The 26,197-nt window shown below is 33.1% G+C and overlaps 1 protein-coding gene across 1 annotated transcript in view; it reads right to left on the reverse strand.

The window, feature by feature from the left end:
* The window catches only part of SPATA48 (spermatogenesis associated 48), an 80,664-nt gene that overhangs the window by 41,545 nt on the left and 12,922 nt on the right, over positions 1-26,197 (reverse strand). Inside the window, exons 2-5 of the mRNA XM_051984338.1 lie at positions 21,631-21,725; positions 10,784-10,860; positions 2,501-2,639; positions 794-861 (exon numbers count right to left, since the gene is read on the reverse strand). Coding sequence (XP_051840298.1) covers positions 794-861; positions 2,501-2,639; positions 10,784-10,860; positions 21,631-21,725 — 379 coding nt within the window. The remainder of the gene's footprint in view (positions 1-793; positions 862-2,500; positions 2,640-10,783; positions 10,861-21,630; positions 21,726-26,197) is intronic.

Raw genomic sequence — 26,197 nt, forward strand, 5'->3', positions numbered from 1 at the left:
AAAGGGATTGTATCTTATTTCTCAGGATCATATAACTTTAAATTTAAAACCAAAATGGAATTTTGAAGCCCTGCCAATGAATTTACTCCTGAAAAATAACTTTCTAGGATACTGTTGTCAAACTCAAATAGAAATAGGGCCATACATAAAATATACATAAACATGAGGATCCCTGTGGACTGCATATTGACTTAGAATTATAATATTGCATATTTTAATATTATGTTCTATTCCATTTTTACTTATTTTGTTAAATATCTATATCAATTACATTTTAATCTGATTGGGCTAAACTGGGAAGTGTTGAAAGTACAGTGGGGCCATATGTTTGACAACTTTCCTCTAGTACAGAGGCTTTGATTTGATTTTCTAGAAGGGAATAAGAGATCAGTTCTAATCTATCCACATTTTCTTAGATGTCCTCCCTTGTGACTTTGAATATACTTATAGAATGGCTGGTTGAGACAAGGAGGATAGATAATAGCAAGAACAGAATTATTCCATGTGTAAAGTTCACTGACCTATGTGAGGACCAAATTCTAATTTACCAAAAAATTTTTTTAAATGAAAGGGAATGGACTTGATTATTGTTCCAACTAAAATGCATAGTGAACCATCAGAAAGTGCTAAACATAGTTTTTGGAGATTACAACTAGAATTCTGTCTACCAACTGATTGGTCTTCCAACTCTGAATGAATAGAAAAAAAGTATTACTGTTACTATTAATTATTACTAGTCATCAATAAAAAGTATTGTCAAATCTAGCAACAAGTACAAAAAGGTCAAACTTACAAATTAATTGGTCTTTTTGATGATATGAAAGATCTTGTTTGAAATCTGTCCCAGAGGTTCCCAACACACTAAAAAAATTTTCAGAATGAATGTGAGGGAAAGTTGTTGATAAATCATTTATATTTTCCAGTTTTTGACATATATTTAAGCAACACAATTTAACAGTAAGAGTTCATGGCAAACAACAGAAATAGTGGAATTTTCAATTTTATCAAAGTCCGTGATGCAAGTGAAAGGTTCTCAAAAGTGTTTCTAATAGTGATATTAAACATGAAAATGTTTAAGTTGATTCTGTTAGTTCAACTTTTTTTTTTTTACTATCTCATCTATTTATTCCTAAAAGTGATTAAGATAAGACATATTGTGGACCTTATGCAATTATAACTAGAATCAGAAGATTTTTTTTGTTTTTGTTTTGTTTTTTAAACCATCAGAAACAAATGTTCTGAAAAAAAGGTGGAAAGAGGGAAAAACTGAACCAATTTTGCTCAAGATACAGACTCACATGTATCCATCAGGTAATGGCTTTTTACAAATAAGTTAAACAATGCAATGATAGAAAAAAGTCTATTTTTTCATTCTCTGCTTCCAAAGCAAAATTTGTGAATAGTATTAATTGGATTTTATATATATGATATCACAACAAAAATTATACTATTATAAAAATAATTTAGAACCCATTTATTTCAATCAATAAAATTTTTATAAAACAAAATAATTTGGACAGTGCCCTTTTTTTTGGCGGGGGGTGGTGGTGGTGGTACAGATTTTAAAGAATGTTTGTTTGTGTCTGTAGTGGAGATTCTTTAAATTAAGATACCTCCCTGCTCAGAGTGATTACAATATTAGATCTGCAACAAGCAATTGTAGTTAAAGGATAGACTTTTTAAAATCTATTCTGAAGCTTCCTTAAGAATGCAATCTGCTCCAATGACAGTGCTATGTTATTAGAGTATATGAAATCAATTAAATTTGATAAATGTTTATTAAGTTCCTTCTATGTGTGGGCATTATGCCAGTTGTTAGATATATAAAAATGAAGTGGTTTGGGCCTTCAATGAGCTTACATTTTTTTGGGGAGAAGGAGTGTCAGGGCTGGTTCTCTCAAGTTATTAACTTAAGCAGCAAAATAAAAATCCTGGTGAAGCCATTGCTTCTTTTAAGGTCCTCAGCAATTCTCTAGATCTAAGCCATGCTAAAAAGTTGCCATCTGAATTCCTAGAGGGATTTTCTCCAATACCAACAAAATCAATCCTTTGACAAAAAAAGGAAATGACCAAAATACCAACTTGACATGAAATGTAGGTCATTCACTTGAGTACTGTAAAATGCCATTTAATACCAGTTTTGAGACCCATTTTTAATTCTAGATCTCTTCTTGAACTTGTCTTTTAATCACAGGAACCAGTGAGATCATTATACTTTGATTTAGAAACCAATACTTTTATACACTTAAAAAAGTTAAAAACTGAATTTAAAGAATCTAAATGCTTTTAGCATGGAATTCTAGAATAACTGGATCAGTGCTTACAAAAAGTATTAGCTTCACATCCTTTAATGTTACAAATCATCTAATTCATTTACTATTTCCTTGATCAGGGTAAACATGGAAATAAATGGATGAGCAATTATTATGCCCTGGACACACTTACTTGCACTGCATTTAAATAACAAAAGCTAGTTACTTGCTGAGAAAAATTCACTGACCTGACTTGTCGATATCTCTGACTCATATCTTTTCAGTAGAGAACAGTGTGAAATAGGGTCAGCACTCCTTTCAAATGTCGTTAGTGGTGGGGTGAGCTTTGGTGGGTACAGCCGATCCAGAGGAACTAATTCAAATGCTCTGTGTCATTGACAAAATAGGGATAATTTTTGACTCAAGAGTTGACAATTGGACTCCGCACATGTAATACAATTGGGAATAACAGAGCCAAACTATTTTAGGTTTAGCAAAATCACTTTTTTTTTTTTTTTGCTTATCTAGGTTCTCTCCAAATCCAGGTCCCATGGGTGAAGAAGATCATAAGAAAAATGAGAATATCATTCCTTATATGTAACAAGAGGATACCAACCTCTTAAATCATTAAGTATGGCTTTCTAAGAGGCAATACTCAACAAAACAAATAACAGGGATATAGGATGAGGGGAAGAGAGATCTATTATTAGATGAAAAAGATTAGCAGTTTTGTTTTCATTTATTCTCTCCCACTCTTAATCCACCCTTCTTAAAGGTGATTTTTTTTTCTCTCCAAAGTGATTTTTTCTGAAATGTGGATTTGATTGTGTCTTCTCCCCTGCTTAATGAACTCCAGTGATTTCCTATTACCTTAAGGATAAAATATTCTGTTTAGTATAAAGTTATTTATAATTTGCTTCCTTCTGAATTTATAAAATTATATCTTGGCTGCAAACACCTGACTATTCAACTGAACTATTTTCCATGCTTCCAATACTACACATTCCCTCCCCATATATAAAAAGAATCCCAATTAGGAGAGTGGTATATATAATGCTGGGTGTGAAGTCAGAAAGACCTGAGTTCAAATTTAATCTCAGATATTTACTAATTGTGTGACTCTGAACAAATCACTTAACCTCTGTCTGCCTCAGTTTCTTCAACTGTAAAGTGGGAATAATAATAGAGCCCACTTAATAGTTTTTAATAATGAAAAATGAGATAATATTCATAAAGTGCTTGATATAGTACTTGGTATATAGTAAGAGATTAATAAGTGTTTTTCCTCTCCTCCACAAAATAGTTATCTATTGAAAACTTCAGTGAGGAAGAATTTTCTTTCTCCAATAATAGTCTCATCTGAAAAGTGATTAAATGATAGGAAACTTTTTAGGAAATTAAACCTAAATTTGTCTCTCTGAAACTTCCACCTGTTGCTTTTAATTCTGCCAGCATGATCAGTATCCAGCAGTTAGTTAATGGAAATGTTCAGGCTAAAAACAGGTCTCCCAGATGCCATTCTGAATTTCTCTTTCCGTTATATCCCAATGCCTCTTGAAAAGATTAATCATTTTTTAAAAGGTAGTTTATGTGGATGAGATTTTACATTGAGAGAAGTGGAAATTACTCTTGGGAGTTGTTATTATGTCTGTTCCATTCAGAGAAATGTGTCTGGCACAAAGCTAAGTGAAATCAGACAATTTGGTCATTAAAGAAGACTATAATTCAAGATTATATAGTTATTGGACTTGGAAAGTACTAGTGTGGTTAATACTTATAAGGCCTTTTCACTTTTATAAGTAAGTCAAGTTTTTATTTTTTATGATTTAATATTATTACTATTAATATATTATAACTTTATTAATAGTATTATGATTTGATATTATTTTATTCCTTCCCAATTATACATGTAAAAATAATTTTTAAGATTTAAAAAAAATTGAGTTTCTATGCCTAAAGGCTATAAAATTCTGCATAAACTTTGACCCATCAGTGCCACTATTGGGTCTGTATTCAAAACATATCATAAAAGGGGAAAAGACCAACATGTACAGAAATGTTTGAAGCAGCTCTTTTTTGTAGTGGCAAGGAATTAGAAAATGAATGAATGCCCATCAGTTGTAGAATGGATGAATAGTTATGGTATATGAATATAATGGAATACTATCATGTTGTAAGAAATGATAAGGAGGTGGATTTCAGATAAGAATGGAAAGACATGAATTGATGCTGAGTGAAATAAGCAAAACCAAAATAACATTGTACACAGTAACAGCAAGATTATGTGATGATTCACTTTTACAGACTTAGCTCTTAGACAATGCAGCAATTCAAGACAATTCCAATACACTTGGGATGGAAAATGCCATCAGCAGCCAGAGAAAGAACTATGGACACTTAATGTGGATCAAAATATCCTATTCTCATCTTTTTTTTTTTTTTTTGCTTGTTTTTTCTTTCTCATGGTTTTTCCTTTTGTTTTGATTTTTCTTTCACAACATGACTAATATGGGAATATGTTTAAAATGATTGTACATCATGGCAACAACAAGATTATACAATGATTATTTCTGATGGACATGACTCTCTTGAACAGTAAAATGATTCAAACCAGTTCCAATGATCTTGTGATGAAGAGAGCTTTTTACACCCAGAGAGGGGACTGTGGGAACTGAATGTGGTTCACAACATAGCATTTTCACTTTTTTTGTTGTTGTTTGCTTGCATTTTATTTTCTTCCTCATTTTTTTCTGGTTTGATTTGATTTTTCTTGTGCAGCAAGATAATTATAAAAATATGTATGCATATATTGGATTTAACATATATTTCTATCATGTTTAACATATATTAGACTACTTGCCTTCTAGGGGAGGGAGTAAAGGAAGGGAAGGAAAAATTGGAACACAAAGTTTTGCAAGGATTAATGTCAAAGAATTATCCATGCATATATTTTGAAAAATAAAAAAGCTTTAATAAAAAAAGATTGTATCTGCATAATCTTTTTAAAGTATGCTTCGATTTTCATTCTGACTCTATTAGTTCTTTTTCTGGAGGTAAGATAGCATTTTTCATCATAAGTCCTTCAGAATTGTTTTGGATCATTGTATGGTCAAGAATAGTTGTCATTCACAGCAGATCATTGTTGCGAAGTACAATGTTCTCCTGGTTGTATTTAATTCACTTTGCATGAATTCATGTAGGCCTTCCCAGGTTTTTCTAAGAGCATCCTGCATATTATTTCTTATAGCACAATACTATTCCATCACAATCATATTGAAAAACTTATTCAACTACTTCCCAAATGATGGATATTACCTCAAATTTTCAATTCTTTGTCATCATCAAAAGAGTTGTTACAAATATTTTTGTACATATAGGTCCTTTTCATTTTTGTTTTTTATATCTTTGGGATAAAGACCCAGTAGTGGTATTTCTGAGTCAAAGGGTAACCATTTGGACATAATTCCAAATTGCACTCCACAATGTTTAAATCAGTTTACAGTTCCTCCAACAATTCTTTAGGGTCTCCCACATCTCCTCCTACAATGATCATTTTCTTTTCTGTCATATTAATCAGTTTGATAGATGTTGTTTTAATTTGCATTTCTTTTATAAATACTGATTCAGAGCCTTTTTATATTTGCTTATAGAGAGCTTTGATTATTTTGTCTGAAAACTGTTCTTATCCTTTGACCATTTAACAATTGAGGAATGGCTCTTATTTTTATAAATTTGACTCAGTTTTCCCCCTGTTTGAAAAATGAGGTCTTTGTCAAAGAAACTTGCTGTAAAATTTTTTTCAGTTTTGATTACTGTATAGTCTCCATTCTATTTTTCCTTCTGTTTATGTGACTTTTTTTCTCCTTTTATCTGGCTCAACTCAAAAGTATTTTGCTTCTGTCTTTTACCTAGCCCAATCTAAACTCTCTTCTATCACACTCCTCCTTTTAAAATCTCTTTCCCCCCCTACTTTCCTCTAGGATAGGATAGATATCTATACCCAACTGAGTGTGCACATTATTTCCTCTTTGAGCCAATTCTGATGAGAGTAAAGTTTACTCACTCCCCTTTCCCACCTCCTTCATTTTCCCCTCCACTGCAAAAGCTCTTTTGCAACTCTTTTATATCAAATAATTTATCTTATTCTACCTGTCCATTTCCACTTCTCCCAATGCATTCTTCTCTCTTACCCCTTAATTTTATTTTAAAAAAATCATGTCATCACATTTAATTCACACCCCTACTCTTTGTCTATATATAATCCTTCTCACTGCACTAATTTTAAGAAAGTTTTTAGGAATCACAAATATCATTTTGTCCATGTAGGAATGTAAACCCTTATGTTTTCTCTTTCTTATTTACTTTTTGTTTCTCTTGATTTTATATTTGAAAGTCAAAAATTCTATTTTGCTCTGGTCTTTTCATCAAGAAAGCTTGGAAGTTTTCTATTTCACTGAATGTTCCTCCTCTTTTTCCCTCTCACCCATCCTTGCCTGTCATTCTGGTAGAAGGATTATACCAGTTTTTCTGGTAGGTAATTCTTGGTCATAATCTTAACTCTTCTGGAATATCATATTCTGGAATATCTGATCTTTTAAAGTAGAAACTGCTACATTTTTGTGCTATCCTGACTATAGCTACAATATACTTGAATTGTTTCTGGTGGCTTGTAATATCTTTCCTTGATTTGAAGGCTCTGGAATTTGGCTGATATTCCTAGGAATTTCATTTGCAGGTATCTTCCAGGAAGTGATTGACAGATCTTTCAATGTCTGTTTTACCCACTGGTTCTAGAATATCTGGGCAATATTCTTGATATTCTTGATGTTTCTTGATAATTTCTTCAAAAATGATTCTTAGGCTCTCTTTTTGATCATGGCTTTCAGGTAGTCCAATAATTTTAAAATTATCTCTCCTGCATTTATTTTCCAGTTCAATTGTTTTTCCAATGAAATATTTCACATTTTCTTTTGCTTTTTCACTTTTTTTTTTTTTTTTTTTTTTTTTACTGTTTCCCAATGTCTCATAAAGTCATTAGCTTTCAGATCTTGAATTCCATTCCTTTTGGAAAGACAGGTTTACTTCTAGACTACAATGACATATCTGCATAGGATTTTTGTAGAAGTATACCTTATAAACCTTGATACTTATGACTTCATAATTTCATCAAAGATCTACCAGACTCTTATGGATTGCCCAATAATAGGTACCAGGTCAAGCCCCAAGTAGTCATTGTTTGGGTCCTGATATACTCAGAGTGAATGTAAATAGCAGCCATTTCTATTCTGACCCAAAATTTTGAGGGTCTTCTCTTCCCAGATTTATTTATTTAGATTTTTTTGGGGGGGGCTAGGTGAAAAAGGCCATTCTTTGCCTCATATTCTATTCAGCCTCAATCATTGAATAGTTATGACTTTTAACTTTATGCTAAAGTGGGGCTGTGCTTCTTGGATCAAAGAGACATTTTGTCAAGATTCAGGGTTTTTTGTTCAGATTTTTCATAGATAATTTTAAGAACATGTGAGTTTACACTTCTTTCAAGGTGGTGTGACCTACAGAGAGATATGTTTGCTACTGTTCTGGCCTGTGCTCTGGTTTGTGAGTGACCACAACATTTTTTTCTGTCCTGAAAATGTTAGCAGTGTCCCTCTGCCCAAAGCTCTGGTGTGCTTCTTATCCTGAAACTTTGACCCATCCAAGACAAAGACAGATATGTGAGAATAGGTGATGTAACACAATCCTGCTCCTGGTGTCAGCCCCTGTAATCTCCTTCTGGCCAGTTGTTCAAATCCTCTTACCTCTGGTGAACTAAGTATTCTGGAAGCAGCCTGTGATGCTGTAGTCTGCTCTAAATTTGCATTGGACTGCCTTCTTTCTAAATTGTCCTGGGTTAAAAAATTATTGCATTCTGTCCTTTTGTGGGCGCTCCTGCTCCAGAACTTCTTTTGAGGCATTAGTTCAGGTTATTTGGAGACAAATTTGGAAGAGCTGAGGCAAGTTCCTGCCTTCTTAGCTCTGCCCTGTGAGTAAAGTTTTCAATAAACTTCTTATAGTTAAAAATGTTTTTGAAATCATTTGGACAAAATTGTAAGAAAACAATAAGCACTATTGCTCTATGGTAGTCTCTGAACAAGTCAGCTTTTTTCTAAGTGAGCTTCAGAATATTATCAAGTACTTTTTTTTTTTTTTTAAGGGGGAAGAATCTCCTTAATGAAAGGCCTGCATCTATCACTTCTAATAGCATACATTTATATAGCTCTTTAAGGTTTAGATACTGTTTTCCCTCACAGCAGGTTTAAAAGACAAACTAAATATTATTCTCAGAGAGTTAACAAGTAGGAGAGCTGAAACTCAATCCCAGCTCCTGTGGCTCTAGACCTTGTTGGCTTTCAAGGCTTCAAATAACTGAAGGAAACACTCTGTTAACATTATAAAACTTCCACTTTGACATAATTGAAATGATTTGAATAGTCAGTAAGCATTTGTTAATCATTTTACTATATGCCCCACCCTGCACCAATCCCTGGGAATACAAAAAAAACAACAACAACAAAGAAAAAACAAAACAAAACAAAACAAAATAACAAACAAAAAAAGCAAAAGTGTTCTTATTAGTCAATTAACAATGAGATTCATTTAAATGTCTACCATATATTAAACACTGTGACTAGAATGGAGAATATACAGACAAATATTAAATAGCCTCTGCCTTCCAGAAGTTAACATTTGTAGGTTTATAAAGTTTTTTGCTCAGAAGTTAATATCTTTTTTTCTGAGGAAAAAAAAAATCTGTAGTCTCTGATTTTAGGAAAATAATTCTTCAATGATAAAGGCTGCAATATTTTGTTATTCTTATGATTTCTTCCTAAAGATTGCTCATGGCTTTCTATCCATTACATGAATGTTATTTGTATGAAACAAATCACTGTTCACTGAATATATTTGAAAATAAAATGTTTTCACAAAATGCTGTGATTTCACAATTTTTTTTCATAAAATACTAAAAAATTCTTAAAGGCAACAAAAACAGAAGTATTGTGTTTTCTGATTTGATTTGTTGACAGTCTTGTACTTGAAGAAATCAACTGGAGTGTCATAAAGGTCAACATCTAAATTTGAGAGATAAATTAGTTTTGTGAATCTATTATTTTCAGAAAGAACTTATGGAACTTCTAGTAACCATAAATATTTGGATTTGTATTTTTTAAAAGTTCTTTAGGGTAATTCTGTGTAGATTTAGAAAATATTTCCATGTTTTATGGAGATAATTATTTTCTGATTTAAAAATAGTGAATTAAGCGAAATATTTCTGATACTATTACTGCAATGTTAATTTACCCCCCAAAACGAATTTTTGTATTTAGTTGTTTCAGTCATGTTATGTCTGATTCTTTGTGATCCCATTTGGGTGGTGATTGTTGTTTTTGTCGGCAAAGATACTGGAAAGGTTTGTCATTTTCTTCTCCAGCTCATTTTTACAGATGAGGTAACTGAGGCAAATAAGTTACATGACTTGCCCAGGGTCACACATTTAGTAAGTGTCTGAGGCTGAGTTTGAGTTCAGAAAATGGGCCTTCTTGATTACAGACCTGGCCAGAGCAAGAAAGAAAGAACGAAAGAAAGAAAAAAAGAAAGGAAGGAAGGAAGGAAAGAAAGAAGGAAGGAAGGAAGGAAGGAAAGAAGGAAGGAAGGAACGAAGGAACGAAGGAAAGTAGGAAAGAAGGAAGAAAAGAAGAATGGGGTGGGGCAGCTAGGTGGTACAGGATGTAGAGCACGATCCCTGAAATCAGGAGAACCTGAGTTCAAATTTGGCCTCAGACAGTTAACACTAACTAGCAGTGTAGACCCTGGGCAAGTCACTTCACCCCAACTGTCTCAACAAAAAAAAAAAAAAAAAAAAAGAAAAGAAAAGAAAAGAAAAAAAGAAAGAAAGAAAGAAAGAAAAGAAAAGAATAGGGAATGTTATAGTGAAGAACTTTGTCATCCAGCAGTATTGAAAAAGCAAAGCCTGCTTGGCTCTGTAAGCATGAGCAGCAACTAGCCTTTATGTTGTTCTTAAATGCTTAGATGGCACCTCATGTATTTCGCCTCATTAATAAGCCTAAGAAATAGCTTCCACTTTTTAGGAAGCTAAAGTTCAAGGAGGTTGAGTGAGAAAGCTAATAATTCTATTGGGGAATCTGAACCTTGGTCTTCCTACCTCCAAATCCAGTTTTCTAGCTATCTCATTCTGTTTCTCTTTGTATTATAAATCAGCATCTAAATCCAAAATGAAACAACTTCCATATTTCTCAAATATTCAGCTACTAAAATGGAAATAAAAATTTTTGTAGGATCACAGTCTTAGGTGTGGAAGGGAACATAGAGGTCATCAACTTTAATTCTCTTATTTGACAAATAAGGAAACTGAAGGCCAGAGCTCACTGGTCTGGGGCAGGAATATCTTCCTGATACCAAGTCCAACACCCTACCCACTAAAATATACACTTTAAATATGGAAAAATTCTATGACAGATAAAGGAAGTGCTCACTTTTGTGTACTAGTCTTGTAGAATGATTCTTTTACTCTCTGTTCCTCACTCTTTATTGGAACTCTACCTTCTTCATGCTTTAGGAAACAAGAAAAAAAGAATGACAAAAAAAAAATGTTGAGTGTGAGTTGGATATGCTATACTTTCATATTCCTTTATTAGCTTTAGTGAAATAGCTAACTTACATAAACTTTCAATTTGTAAAACACTTGATTTCTCATTTGATCTTTAAACAATCCTTTAAAGTTTGTGATGCTATTATTCCCAATTTACAGATGAAGTCACTGCCTAAATAACCAAGACAGAATTTGAGTTACAGTTTTCCTTACTCTAAGTCCACCAGTCAGTTGGAACATGCTACTTGCTCCCTATATGTACCTTTCTCATAGGCCAGAAAGTGTTGATACATAGCTACATGTTATCCAGATTTTAGGATCCTATATTCACTCTTGAAGATTCCCTAGAGGTCATTTAGTTCAACATTCTCGTTCTACAGAAAAGAAAACTGAAACTGAGGAATTTTAAGATATCCTTATTCTGATGTATTCGTCTTTTTAGTAAAATGAATATTGCATTTTGTCAAAAGCTTTTTCTGCATTTGACATAATCATATGCTATTGCTAATTTTATTATCAATAATCAATAATTATCACTTTTGTGATAAGTTATTTTAGAATCTTTGCTAATATTTTATAAATTGTCACATCACTGTTCATAGGAGATATTGTTCTATGGTTTTCTTTCCCTCTTCTAAATATTCTTGATTTATGTACCACAAACATAGTTTTGTCATAATATGACTGTAACAAACTTCTTTTGTTGCTGTTGTTGTTTTGCAAAAAGTTTATGTAATGTTGGAAGAATTGATTTTTTTGAATATTTGATGAAATTTAATTATGATTCCATCTAGTCCTAAAGTTTTTTTTTTGAGAAGTTTATTTATGGTTTTTCCATTTATTCCTTTGAAGCTGAATTTTTAAACTTTTCTATTTCTTGTTTCATTAAATCAAATATTTTATATTTTTATAAATATTCATTTATTTCAACCATTAGTTTAATAACCATGTAAATTAAAATTGTTTTAAACAATATTCTTTATTTTTTCTTTATTTATTGCAAATTGTCCTTTTCTTCTTTTAATTTTCTTTTTTATCCTTTTTAATCAAATTGGCTAATAGTTCATTCTCTTAAAATGACTTCTAGTTTTACTTAGTAATTTAATATCTTTGTTTTAATTTGTTACTATTTAAGGATTTCAATATTAATCTTTAATTGGGGTTTTTAATGTTTTGGTTTTCTAGTATTAGTTACATTCTCAATTCATTGATTCTTTTTTTCACTGAATGCCTGAAATACTGCAATACTGTCCCAGGCAACCTTCTGGAATTTAGTTAGTTTATCTGCCTTCTAATTTATCGTGTTTTAATACTGTTAGAGAAATTGTGCCAGATTTCCTCCATAGTTTAAGAACACTCCAATTGGAGTAAAGCACTCTAAAAGTAAATACTCTGGGAAGGCAGACATTGATTAAACCCATTCAAGCCAGAACTAGAGAGAACTTCAAAACCTAAACAGAACAATGAATCTCTCTGCAAAAAATGTTATGGGTTCTAAATTGATTCTATTCTTACATGAATAGAATACACTCTTACATGAGTGTGGAGGAAATTGAACTATAAAGCATAAAAATCCCACAATCTAACACTTTGAGAATTAGAGGTGTATACTTCAATCTATATGTTTTACTCACTGGCTAGCTAATAACATAGGGAACTCTGCTACCTCTGCCAGCTACCCTTCTTGTAATGCCCTAAAGCAGTGGGATAGAGCACCTCACCAGAAGTCAGGAAGAACCAAGTTCAAATCTGACCTTATATACTAATTAGCTATGACTCTATGCAACTCATTTAACCTGTTTGCTTCCTTTTCTTGTCTGTAAAAATAGGGATAATAATAACATAATTCTCAGTGTTACTGTCAGGATCAAATGAGGTAATGATTGATAATAACACTATTTAATCTTAGCTATTGTTTTAGTAGTGACAGGCCTCAAAAATATGAATAATGACTATACTAAGGAAATGTGGCCCCACATTTCACTTAATTGTTAAATTTACTGACACATAATTGGGCAATATAACTTCTAATAATTGCTCTTATTTCATTTTTATTAATGATATATTTATCTTTTTAATTTTGATACTAATGACTTGGTTTTCTTCTCTCCTTTTTTGATTATGCTAATCAATGATTTACTTATTTAATTTTATAAAACAAGCTACTAGCATGATTCACTAATTCAATGGTTTTCTTACATTCAATGTTATTAATCTCAACTTTATTTTTTAGGATTTCCAATTTGGTGTTTAATTGGGGATTTTAAATTCTTTTTCTAGTTTTTTTTTTTTTTTAATGGCATAACATTGTTGTAATGTTCTTCTTGGTTTTCTGGAGGTCTTGGGAGCAGCCTTCATTTCAGTGGAGAAGCGAAGGAGGAGAGCCTGCCACCACGGTGGTGTGAGATGGAGCGAATGTCTCTGAGTCCGAGGGCTTGTACTTTAGCCTCCAGCCACGACAAAGGATGGATGATGGAATGAATGTGTCTCTGGGTCCCTCTCTGACTGAGTATGTCCCAATTTATATGCTCTATTACAGTTAAATCCATTCATCATACTGAGTATAAGCCAATCATTATATCATTAGGGAACCATTATTTGTTGTAAGATTAAATTAATCATACTGAACTAGAGAACTATTAATCACCATGATAACCTAGATAACCATTGTCTTATCAATTCCACTTAGTTAGCATCTTGTGAGAATCCTTGTTTCAAGTTCAGAGTCCTGGCCCATAACATCTTCCACTTTCTTTTGTTTTAGAACATAGATGGTCATGCCCTCCCTGACTTCTCAGGGAGGTGAGAACCCCAAAAAGGAAGTGATCACATCCTTCCTGAATTCTCAGAAAAGGGAGTGAGAACACTAAAAAAAGGAGGTGATATCATACCCTCCCTGACATCTCAGGAAGGGATATGAAAACACCAAAGGGAAATGGGGAATCAAACCAGATTAGCAGGTTTCTGAAGGGTCTCACTTGTAACAGGAATACATAAATCCATCAACATGGGAGGTATTACTTAACCAACAACATGAATCAACATGAGGAATTATACATGTCCATAAGTCCTAGAAATAGTCCAAAACCAATCTATTGTCCATTACTTCATGTGTCAAGGAATCCAATGATTCCTGCAGATTTTGAAGTCCTGCATCAGTCTTATCATGTCTCAGGGAATCCAATGACTCCTGCTGGCTTTGAAGTTCTGTAATAGTCTCATTATCAGCCATGCTCTTTCAGTGTCAGCTGTTTCTTAGTTCTTCTCTTTTGTTTCAAGGTTTTTTCTTTTTTTAGCTCTCTCCAGATGCTCCTTGGCACCCATCTGATTCCTTCTCCATCTGTAGAAATACAAACAAACCCTTTCCCTAAATCAGTTAACTTATCTAGTCCCTTCTATTTGCCACTTTCTGGATCTCTCCACATCACCTAGATTATATTGAAGCTGCTTGCACTGGACACTGCTCTTCTGTTGGGTTAAAAAACCTGTATTCTCTCCAATTGTTATCCTTTTCTGCCATCTGATTGCTTTTTGACTGATTGATCATGTAATCCCTTTCTTCCATCAGATTGCTTCTCTGATGATTGATTATATCAGGATATCAAACTTCTAAAGGTCTCTGGGTGTAAACGTGGCTGCCATCATGCACCACCTGTTTTTTATTTGAGGTCTTGAAGCAGGGCCCTGCCTCTCATTTTCTTGGGTCAATCTATATTCTGAGGGCTAGTGGAAGCCATTGTGGCATTTTGGACATAAGGTTTTGGGTCTTGTTCTCTCACCCTGTCCTCTCCTTCTATTTCTATGCCTATATTGAGCTTTCAGATGCCTGACTTTACCACACTGAAAGCACTGACAAGTCTCTCTGGAAGTCCCTTGCTAAAAAGGGCCCTGTCTTCCCATGTTCTGCACCATAGCCTGGATATAAAAGGCATTTGTGCTCACTCTTGCACAGTGTCTTATGACCTCCTCTAAAAGAGCATCCTTATGTAGCCCAAGAATAATTCTTCTACAAACCCCATTAACATTTTTCTTAGCCAGTTGTCTTATCATAATTTCTGTAGCTGCATTTTGTCCAATAGTTCGTATGACAACTGTTTGCAGCCATCTCACAAAATCAGCAAAGGGTTCATTTGGACCTTGCTCTATTTTCGTGAAGGCTTCCCCTCAATCTTGCTTTCCTGGGAGAGTGCCTCATGCTTTGATAGCAGCAGCAGCAATTTGCTCATATGCTATCAAAGGGTAATTGATCTGTACTGAAGTGTCTGCATACTGACCTTTACCTGCTAGTTGGTCAAAAGTGATTTGCATATTAACTCCAGTTTGCCTATTTCGTTGGGCTTGTATTCTGTAGAGTTCATTATATTCCAAAAGCCACAACAAGTTTTGTCCAGGTTCTAAACATGTTCTTGCTATGGAAATCCAATCACCAAGGGTTAAAATTTCATAAGCCAAATTCTCTAATATCATCTTAACACAAGAAGAGGTAGTCCCATAAAGAGTGCAACCCTTTTTCAAATCCTTAATTTTTTCCAGATCAAAAGGAATGTATCTTCTCCTTTGTTGACCTCAAGAGACAAATTCTTCCATCACAGTTTATGCTTCTATTAAATCAGATATATCCTGTCCTTCTTTTTTCACTTTAACTAGTGCCTTTTGTAATCTTGTCATAGGCTGCTCCATAAGTGGTGCTGATTGTGTCACTGCCCCTCCCCCTCCTCCTTCTTCCTTCACCCATGAAAGGTTAATTGGGGGGACAGTTATGAGATGGGGAATGCCCTAATAGCTCCTGCTGTAAAGCACCACACTCCTTAATTTCATCAGAATTGTACTTAACTCCATTCTTATCTGATTCTTCATCCTTTTCTCCTAGTTTGTCAGTATCTTCACCCTCCTGCACTTTCTTCTTTTTTCTTATTCTAATACTTATATAATTCCTTAAAGCCAGTTGTATCGAGTTATATTAATAAAATGTTTCTTTAGGAATCAAATTAGGACCATTATCATTATAATATTCACATAGTTGCTCTTCACTAATTTCCACTCATCTGGATTTAATTGTTTTTCCTTAGAGAACCAAGGAGATGTGTATTTTAATATTTGGAAGAGTTCAATGATCTGCTTCCAAGTTACAATCAAACCTTGTTTTTTATGAGTTTAACTAAGCTTTTGACACATTTTCCTTGAGCCTTGGAAAAGAAGGCTGTTCTCTAAACATTTGTCCCATTTCAGATGAAACACTACTGTAGCCCTTAACAAAGTTTCCTTCTTGTCTATTTTTGTACTTACCCTAATTTCTGGGTAAACTTTTCCATTGACCTCAGAATTGTGTCAGAGCCTGTTCAGGCACCAAAATATAGTGTTCTTGTTGGTTTTCTAGAGGTCTCTGGACCAGCCTTCTTTCCACTAGAGTAATCACCACAAGAATAGCCATGTGTTAAAGTCCAAATCCTTTATTATCTCCTTCACAATCTAGTTTCCTTGTCTGGGGCCCTGGCCAGCTTTTTGGGGAGCCTTTCAGACTGCCCTTGGTCTCAGTGGGGGAAGTGTAGGAGGCCAGCCACCATGGTGGTGTGAGATGAGGTGAATGAATCTGGGTCTGCCCCTGGCTGAGTTTGTCCCAGCTTATATGTTCTACACTGAATATAAACCAATCATTATTATCACTAGAAAACCATTATTTGTTGTAAGATTAAATCAATCATACTGAACTTAGAGAACTATTAATCACCATGCTAAACTAGATGACCATTGTCTTATCAATTCCACTTAGTTAGCACCTTGTAAGAATCCTTGTTTCAAATTCAGAATTCTGGCCCATAACCCATTGTTATGTTCTGCTTTTTCAGAATTCATTGTTCTGCTCTTTTTCTATTTTATTCATGTAAATATTTAGAGAGTTACATTTTCCTCTGATTACTGGGGTTTTTTCTGATATGTTGTTTCATTATTATCATTCTCTTTAATAAAATCATTTATTGTTTGTATGATTTGTTCTTTAACCCATTTATTTTTTAAGATTATACTACTTATCCTCCAATTAATTTTTTAAGTGTTTCTATGTTCCTTATTAAATATAATTTTTATTAACATTATGATCTGGAAAAGAATGTATTTAATATTTCTTCTTTTCTGAATTTTACTATACAGATTTTATGGGTAATATATTGTTTATCTTTTGTAAGGGCATCATGTTCTACTGAGAAAAATAGTGTATTCATTTCTATTCCTATTCAATTCTCTCAGAGAGCTATCATATATCTAGCTTATCTCAGATTCTAATCTTCTCTATGATTTCTTTCTTACTGATTTTTTGGCTAAATTTATCTGATTCTGAAAGGAAAGTTGAAGTTCCCCACTATTATAGTTTCATTATTTCTATTTGTAATTCATTTAGATTTTCTTTTAAAAATTTAAATAATATAGCATTTGATGCATATGGGCTTATTATTGGTATATCATCATTATTTATGGTACCTTTTTATCATAATATAGCTTTCCTATTTATTTCTTTTAATTAAATTTATTTTAGCTTTAACTTTGTCTAAAATCATGACTGTCCCTTCTTTTTCTTTTGCATCAGCTAAAGCAAAATAAATTCTACTCTAACACTTTATTTTTACACTATTTTGTGGCTCTCATTTTTATAAATGTTTCCTGTAAATAATATACTGCCAGATTTTGGGGTTTTAATCTATTCTTCTACCTATTACCATTTTATGGGTGACTTCATCCCATTCAAAATTATAATTTATTCATATTCAAAGTTTTAATCTACTAGTGGTGCATTTTCTTTTATCCTGTTCCTTATCACTATTTATCCTTTCCTCCTCCTCTTTTTACCCTATCCTTCTTCAAACCTGTAACTGGCTTCTAATTACTGTATCTTTAACCCATACCCTTTTAAAGAAATCCTTTCTTATCTTTTCCCTTTATCTTCCTTACTCTATCCATTTTTCTAAAAAAAAAAAATCTTCCTATTCTATCCCTATTGCTTTCCTATTTATTTGTAAGTTAAAAAGAATTTTATATCCTTCTTTATAGGATTTTATATCCTAGATAGGGAATGTATGTCCCTCTTTAACCCAGTTTTGATGAGAAAGTTTTAATACTACTAGTCCTTCATACCTTCTTACCTATACTGTAACATCTCATTAGAATGAGATAACTGCTCCATTTTTACCTGTCCATGATTCAATTTATTTTTTAGGATCATCCCATCATATTCAACCCCCAAACTTTCTATGTATGCTCTTTCAAATTATTCAAGTAATAATAGCATTAAAAGTTACAGAAAACATTATCCCAAGTAAGACATAAACTTTTTCACCTCATTAAATCTTTTATAATTTGTCTTTTATATTTATCTTATGTTTTTCTCAAATCTAGTAGGTAAAAATTTCCAATCAGTTCTGGCCTTTTCTTCACAGGCACCTGAAAGTCCTTTAGTTCATTAAATATTCATTTTTTTCATTCAGGATTACACATAATTTTGCTGAGTAAATTATTCTAGATTGTAAGCCCAGTTCTTTTACTTATTGGAATATAATGTTCTATGCTTTTTGGTTTTTTAATGTAAAAGCTGCTAAATCTTGTGTTATCTTGACTATAGCTCCATACTATTTACATCCCCCACCCTCCTTACCCCCAGGTGCTTGTAGTATTGTCTCCTTGATCTGGGAGCTCTGAAATTTAACTATGATGTTCCTATGAGTTTTCATCTTGGGATCTCCCTCAAATAGCAATAAATGGATTTTTTCCCATTTCTATTTTATTCTCTTGTTCTAAAACTTCAATACAATTTTTCTTAATAATTCCTAGTGTCTAGATGCTTTTAAAAAATCATAACTTTCATGTAGTCCAGCAATTCTTATATTGCCTTTCTCAATATTTTCTCCAAGTCACTTGTTTTCTGATGAGATGTTTCGCATTTTCTTCTATTTTAAATTTTTTTCAAGTTGTATTTTTTATTTCTTGATGTCTTATGAAGCCATTAGCTTTCCCTTAAACCAATTCTATTTTTTAAGGAATTACTTTCTTCTGTAAGTTTTTGGATTTCTTTTTCTAATGGTTGACTTTCTTTTCATAATTTTCTTGAGTTTCTTGAATTATGTTAAATTTAACTGCCTAATTCTTTTCAACCTCTTTTATTTGATTTTTAAAATCCCTTTTAAGCTCTTCTAAACATGCTTTTTGGGCTTGTGATTATTTTGCTTTTATCTTTGAACTAGAAGTAGCTGTTTTAACTTCCCTATGTTCTTCTGAGTTGGACCCCAGATCTTCTCCGTCACTAGAGTAGCTGGATTCTTTTTCTTTAACTTATTCATATTTTAGCAGTTTATTTGTTATCTGTTAATTTTGTGTTAGAGACAGGCTCTAGTCCCAAGGTATGAAGGATAATCAATATCTTAGGCTTCAGGTCTTTTTGTGCTGTCATTGCCTGGATTGTATCTAAATGATTATTGGGATTTATTATGTTCAATTATTAATCTTGGTATCAAACCAGTGGACAGACAAGTTATTTTTTATACCTCAAAGAAGAAGACATTGAAGCATTGTGCATACTGAAATTTGGCATAGATCCATCTAATTATCAAAAATTTCTTTGTTAATTGTAGTCAGTGTATTTCCAAAAAAGAGGGCTAGGTTCAAATTCTTGCATTGGGAAATTCAACCTGCAAATTACTGTCTCCTCAATGTCTCTAAGAAACTAAGGCTATAGCTGTCCCAGACTTAAAAATATATTACAAAGCAACAGTATTGAAAACTCTTCGTTACTGGCAAACAAGTAGGGTAGTTGATCAGTGGAATAGGTTAGATTCACAAGACATAATAATCAATGACTTAGTAATCTAGTGTTTGATAAAGCCAAAGACTCCAACTTTCTTGGATAAGAACTCACTATTTCACAAAAATTGCTGGGAAAAATAGAAAACAATATGGCAGAAACTAGGCATTGACCATACCTAACACCAAAATCAGTTTGAAATGTATTCAGGATTTAGACACAAAGCATAATACCATAAGGAAATTAAGAAAACAAAGGATAGTTAACATCTCAGATCTGTGGAGAAAAAAGGAATTTATGGCCAAAGAAGAACTAGAGAACATTATGAAATTCCAAATGGATAATTTTGATTATATTGAATTAAAAAGGTTTTGTACAAATAAAACGAATGCAGACAAGATTAGAAGGAAAGCAGAAAACTGGGGGAAAAATTTTACATCCAAGGTTTCTGATAAAGGCCTTATTTCTAAAATATATAGAGAATTGACTCAGATTCATAAGAATATAAGCCATTCTCCAATTCATAAATGATCAAAGGATATGAACAATTTTCAGATGAAGAAATTAAAATCATTTTTGGTTTTGTGAAAAATGCTCAAAATCACTATTAATCAGAGAAATGCAAATTAAGATAACTATCAAGTACCATTATATACCTTTCAATTGGGTAAGATGACAGAAAAAAATAATGATGAATATTGGAGGGAATGTGGGAAAACTGCGACACTAATATATTGTTGGTAGAGTCGTGAACTGATTCAATAATTCTGGATAGCAATTTGGAATTATGTCCAAAGGGCTACCAAATTGTTCATATCCTTTGATCCAAAAGTGTCTCTACTGGGTCTGTATCCAAAAAAGATAAAAAAAAAAGGGAAAATATTCAAAAGTTTTTGTAGCAGCCTTTTTTGTAGTGACTTACATGAACTGATGCCAAGTAAAGTAAGTATAACCAAGAGAACATTACATTGTACACAGCAACAACAAGATTATATGATGATCAGTTCTCATAGACATGGCTCTTTTCAATAGTGAGGTGATTCAGGCCAATTCCAGTAGACATGATGGAGAGAGCATGATAAATGTAGAAATATGTATAGAAGAATTGCATATGTTTAACATATATTGGATTACTTGCCATGTAGAGGAGAGGGTGGCAGAAAGGGAGGGAGAAAAATTTGGAACACAAGGTTTTGCAAGGGTGAATGTTGAAAATTATTTTTGCATGCATTTTGAAAATAAAAAGCTATTATTAAAAAAAGAAAAGAAAAAGAAACTAAGGCTATCAGTTATAATGAATTGTTAATATGCTTCAGAGAAGGGAATTTTGTGTACCATAAGTTCTCCATCCTGGCAAAACCCTAGGACAAGATCACTCTTCCCCCAAAAAATAAGGTTCTTCCATAAAATGCTGTATTTAGAATGTTTATATTCTATTCTTCATTTTGCCCCTAACTTGCTGTCATTTTAGGGTAAACTATCTAAAATTGAATAATTAAAATATTTTCTTCTAGATACTATGGCACCTATCTACGTATTTCCTTTGATTATAAATGAATTCAAATGGTTAATAAATTAACAAAGATATATTTTTGTTCATATGATGCTGACACCCAAGCCCATAGAATATAAGACAACTATAGAACAAATGAAATGTCTTACCTTACATTTTGAATCATCCAATGGAAACCTGTATGTACTTAAATTGTCTTGCATTTTAATTATATCAGGAATAACTTTCATCTAGTATTTCCTTTGAGTCGAATGAATGAGTTCCAATGGTTAATAAATTAACAAAAAATATATTTTTGTATATATAATATTAACACCCAATGAGTCCCAATAGTTAATAAATTAACAAAAAATACTTTTTTTGTATATATAATGTTGACACCTAAGCCCACAGAATACTAGACAATCAATAGAACAAATGGAATATATCTTACCTTGGGTTTTGAATCAACAAATGAAAATCTGGCTGTGCCAAAACCGCCTTTTATTTTAGTTAGATCAGGAATAACCTTCTTTGAGCTTGTCCAACCTAAAAAAGAAAAAAAATGTTGGTTTTTGAGCTAAGAAGCTAAGAAACTAGCACAGACATTTTCTTTCTCACTAACCAAAGCCTTTTCTGTTCGAAAAAAATGATGAATGTAAAGTGAGCTAATTTTTCAATGACTGATATTATTTGCCTAAAATCATAAACAAAATAGAAAATAAGTCTGAACAAGTCAAATATATGTGGGAAACTATTTAGTTTCATTAGCTTATATTGCCTGTTATTGCTTATCAAGAGAAAAGAACGCTTCTGTGATTCAAAAAAAAACATTATGTTGAGTGCTATGGTTTGCATATTCTAGCAACTAAAATTGATTATTTTCTAATACTTGGATCATCTTTGAAAGAAGAGGCAGAGGTGAGAACAAAAGCATTTTTTTCAGAAGTCACTATATTTTGATAATATTAGAAAATGACTATAGAGATAATTTCCTGGACAATGAAGGTCTATTAATTTGTTTAGAGGCCTAAGATACAAGACAGTAAGAAAAATAGTTTATTGACAATCAACAAGTACTATATTGTGCTATGCCACAGTTCTCTTTTATTGAACTGACTCAGTTTCCCTAAATTATCCTGACTCAGTTTCCCTAAATTGTCCTGCTTCGGTTTCCCTAATTGTTCTGCCTCAGTTTATAATTGTTCTGCTCAATCCTGCAAACCATCCCTCCTTCTTAATTAGAAAATTTGATAAGGATAAAAGATCTTATATTTTGGAATATCAGAATGCCTCTCCCCATCCCAAGCTATTAGAATATCAGATACTGTCTTATCAAAATGCCTCTCCCCATTTCCAGGTGCCTCCCCCCATCTCCGGTGGCTCACCCCTCACCCCACCTTGTCAGAGTCCTGTTCCCACTCTCAGCACCCTGAATCTGCCCCTGCCTCGATCTACCCTCTGTGTCTGAGCCACATGTATATATGTTATTGAGAACTCACATTGTTTGCTGGATTCTTGGAGACGATAGTCTCATTCAGCCCTGGGACCAAACCATGAATCCATTTGGTCCCAGGAAATCTCTCCCTTTCAAAAAAAAATTATTAAATACTCTCTAATCTCTATCTTGTCTCAGTTTCTCCAGCATTACAATTGTTTTCCTGTATGAAAATGTTCTCTCCCAGACCCATTTATTTGAAATAGGTTCAGTTTTAGGATTTCATACTAAAATCTCTATTTTAGTTTGTACCCTCATTCTAGGTTTCCTCCTTACATTAAATACTGGGTCTTCAATTTGTCAAAGAAGAAAAAAATATATGCCTGAAACAATAAATAATCAAAATAACCCCCCTTTCCTCTTCTGTGAGCTTCTAATTTACAGTTCTCTAAGCCTATCTTAGAGATAGGCTGGAGTTTGAGATCCCCACCTCTAAGATAGAAGTCCCAAAATAAGTAATTGATTCTAAAATTACAATTTCATTGAAATATAAATCATTATTGTAAAAATTATATTTCACTTTCCTTTTAGTAAGACCACAAAACAGAAGGGGAAAAACACTTGTTGAAATAGTTAAAATTTTCCTTCTAGAGCAAATTCAAGAGTATTAATTCACTGTTCCTTAATAGATAAAGAAAATATGGTATTATCTAGATATGTGGTCAATCAATAACCTAAACATAAGGAATAAATTTCACAATTTGACTTTATAAGAAAATAAATACTATTTCTTCACATAGAAGAGTTGTTAGAACTACTGAAATCTGATTCTGGCCTCAAGTTAGAACATAAGGAACACAGTAAAAATAACAATAACAACAATAATAATAATATACATAGATGTACAGAGTTAGAAAACTTGGAACTCCTATATTCAAAACTCCCTTGTTTAGAACAGACAGGAAAACTAAGTCCTTGAGCAGTTAAGTAAAGTTCCACAAGATCCAGCTAATTACATAGTGAAGCTAGTATCCAAATCCAAGTCAGGAGGTAAGGGGACAGGGGTTAGGATGGGGATGGTAATGAAGTGGGGGAATTTTGTTCCTTCGTTATGCTGCACACAAGGTCTTGAAAACTTAGATCTACCTTCCTAACCCTTCAGCTTCCTCTTCCCTCAAATCCCAGGGCTGGAGAGTAGAATATGAATCACCTCCCAAAGCCTAAATTTATAGAGGGCAGAAATTGGGCTTCAATTTACTCCACTTTTCATCTGAAACTTTGTTTGGTTTTTATTTCCAAACTGTTTAACTCTGGTATCTCCCCAACTCTTACTTTCTTGCTTACTTTTGTGTATTGCCTTCCCCTATTGACTATAAAGTCCTTGAGTTATTTTTTTTTTCTTATTTGTATCCCCATTCTTGGGACAGAAAAAGTACTTAATACAAGTTTATTGAATTGAATTTAAACCCTATTCCTTGAAGCTGAAACCTAGCAAATCACCAGCAAAAAATGGAGTGAGCTGAATCTCATCCTTTTCTCTATAAAGGAAGGTTTGGAGAAGAATTTAGTACTCCACCTTTTAGCTCTCAGTCCTGAGGGGAGAAGAAAGTGAGAGAGGTGAAAATGCTAGAGATATCTGACTTATAATGAGATTAGAAATAATCTGTTTATCCTGGGAGGGGCATTTTGTTATAAGGAGTTGAAACCAAACTGAGTTGCAGATGCAAAGTGGAATATGAGTTCAGGCACCCTGGCTGGAAGGAGAAAAGCATGCTTAGGAAATGGGAAGTCCAGTGTATTTTGACCTTAGAGATAAATTAAAAGTAGCAATAGTACATAAGACTGGAAAAGTAGATTACAGCCAAAACAGAAACTGACTGAATGAAAAACATCTATAACAACAACCTTTTAAGTACTATATGCCAGACATTATTTTTTGTTTGTTTCTTAAAGCTTTTTATTTTCAAAACATATGCAGGATAATTTGACAACAATGATCTTTGTGTTTCTGATTTTCTCCTCCTTCCCCCCCCCCCTCCTAGAAGGCAAGCAATTCAATATATATTAAACATGTTAAAATATATGTTAAATCCAACATGTATAAACATATTTATACAATTCCATTGCTTCACAACAGAAATCAGATCAAAAAAAGAAAGTAAATAAGTAAGAAAACAAAATGCAACAAAAAGAGTGGCAATGTTATGGTGTGATCCACACTCAAGTTTCTACAATTCTCTCTCTGGGTGTAGATGGCTTTCTTCATCACAAGATCATTGGAACTGACATCAATCATCTCATTGTTGGAAAGGGTCAGGTTAATCAGAATTGATAGTTGTAATGCTGGAGAAACTGAGGCAAGATAGATTAAAGAATATTTAGTAATTTATTTAAAAGGGAGAGATTTACTGGGACTAAGTGGATCCATAGTTTGGTCCCAGGGTTGAATAAGACTACGGTCTCCAAGAATCCAGCAGCGAATGTCGAATACAAGATTCTTTATAGGGTAACAAGAACTATGACATCAAATGGGGGAGGTACCTGGATGGGGATGACCTAATTGGGGGAGGCACCTAGGATGACATAATGGAAGGAGGTACAGGAGAGGTTCCTGATATTCTAATGATGTCTAAAATGAATAAAGACCTTTATAAACATTAAGAAGGAATGATTGTAGCCTGAGGTCTAAGATATAAGACCTTTATTCAATCAAACATTCTAATGATTAAAAGGGAATGGTTATAGCCTGAGGCAGAGTAATTGAAGTAGGACAATTAGGGAAACTGAATCAGGACATTAAAAGGGAGCTGTGGCACAACATTATAATATTGATATTGTCTGGTACAATAATCTCCTGGTTCTGCTCATTTCATTTAGCATCAGGTCTCTCTAAAATCATCCTGCTGGTCATTTCTTACAGAACAATAATATTTCATTATATTAATATATCATAAATTATTCAGCCATTCTCCAATTGATGGGCAGACACTCTGTTTCCAGTTTCTTGACATTACAAAAAGGGCTGCCACAGGCATTTTTGCACATGTGGGTCCCTTTCCTTCCTTTAAGATCTCTTTAGGATATAAGCCCAATAGAAATACTTCTGGGTCAAAGAGTATGCTCAATTTGATAACTTTTTGAGCATAGTTCCAAATTGCTCTCCAGAATGGTTGTATGCATTCACAGTTCCACCAACAGTGTATTAGTGTCCCAGTTTTCCCACATCCCCTCCAACATTCATCCTTGTCTTTTCCTGTCATCTTAGCCAATCTGAGAGGTGTGCAGGGGTATCTCAGAGTTGTCTTAATTTGCATTTCTCTGATTAATAGTGATTTAGATATGTGCCAGGCATTGTGACAAGCACTGCTTTTTACAAATCTAAAAAAAAAAAAAAAAAGTCTCTTACCTCAAAGAACTAACATTTTAAATCGTAATCAACATAGTAGTTACAGAAGATGTTTTGGACTGGGTAAGGGAGACATTGTATGCAGATACAATATAGTTGATTGATTCATCCTTTTCAGAATCAGTGGTAGAATTGATTATATTATTTATTGTTTTAAAAGTGAGAGATGAAACAGGA

The sequence above is a fragment of the Antechinus flavipes genome, chromosome 1 (genome assembly GCF_016432865.1).
Source record: "Antechinus flavipes isolate AdamAnt ecotype Samford, QLD, Australia chromosome 1, AdamAnt_v2, whole genome shotgun sequence".
NCBI classification, from domain to species: domain Eukaryota; kingdom Metazoa; phylum Chordata; class Mammalia; order Dasyuromorphia; family Dasyuridae; genus Antechinus; species Antechinus flavipes.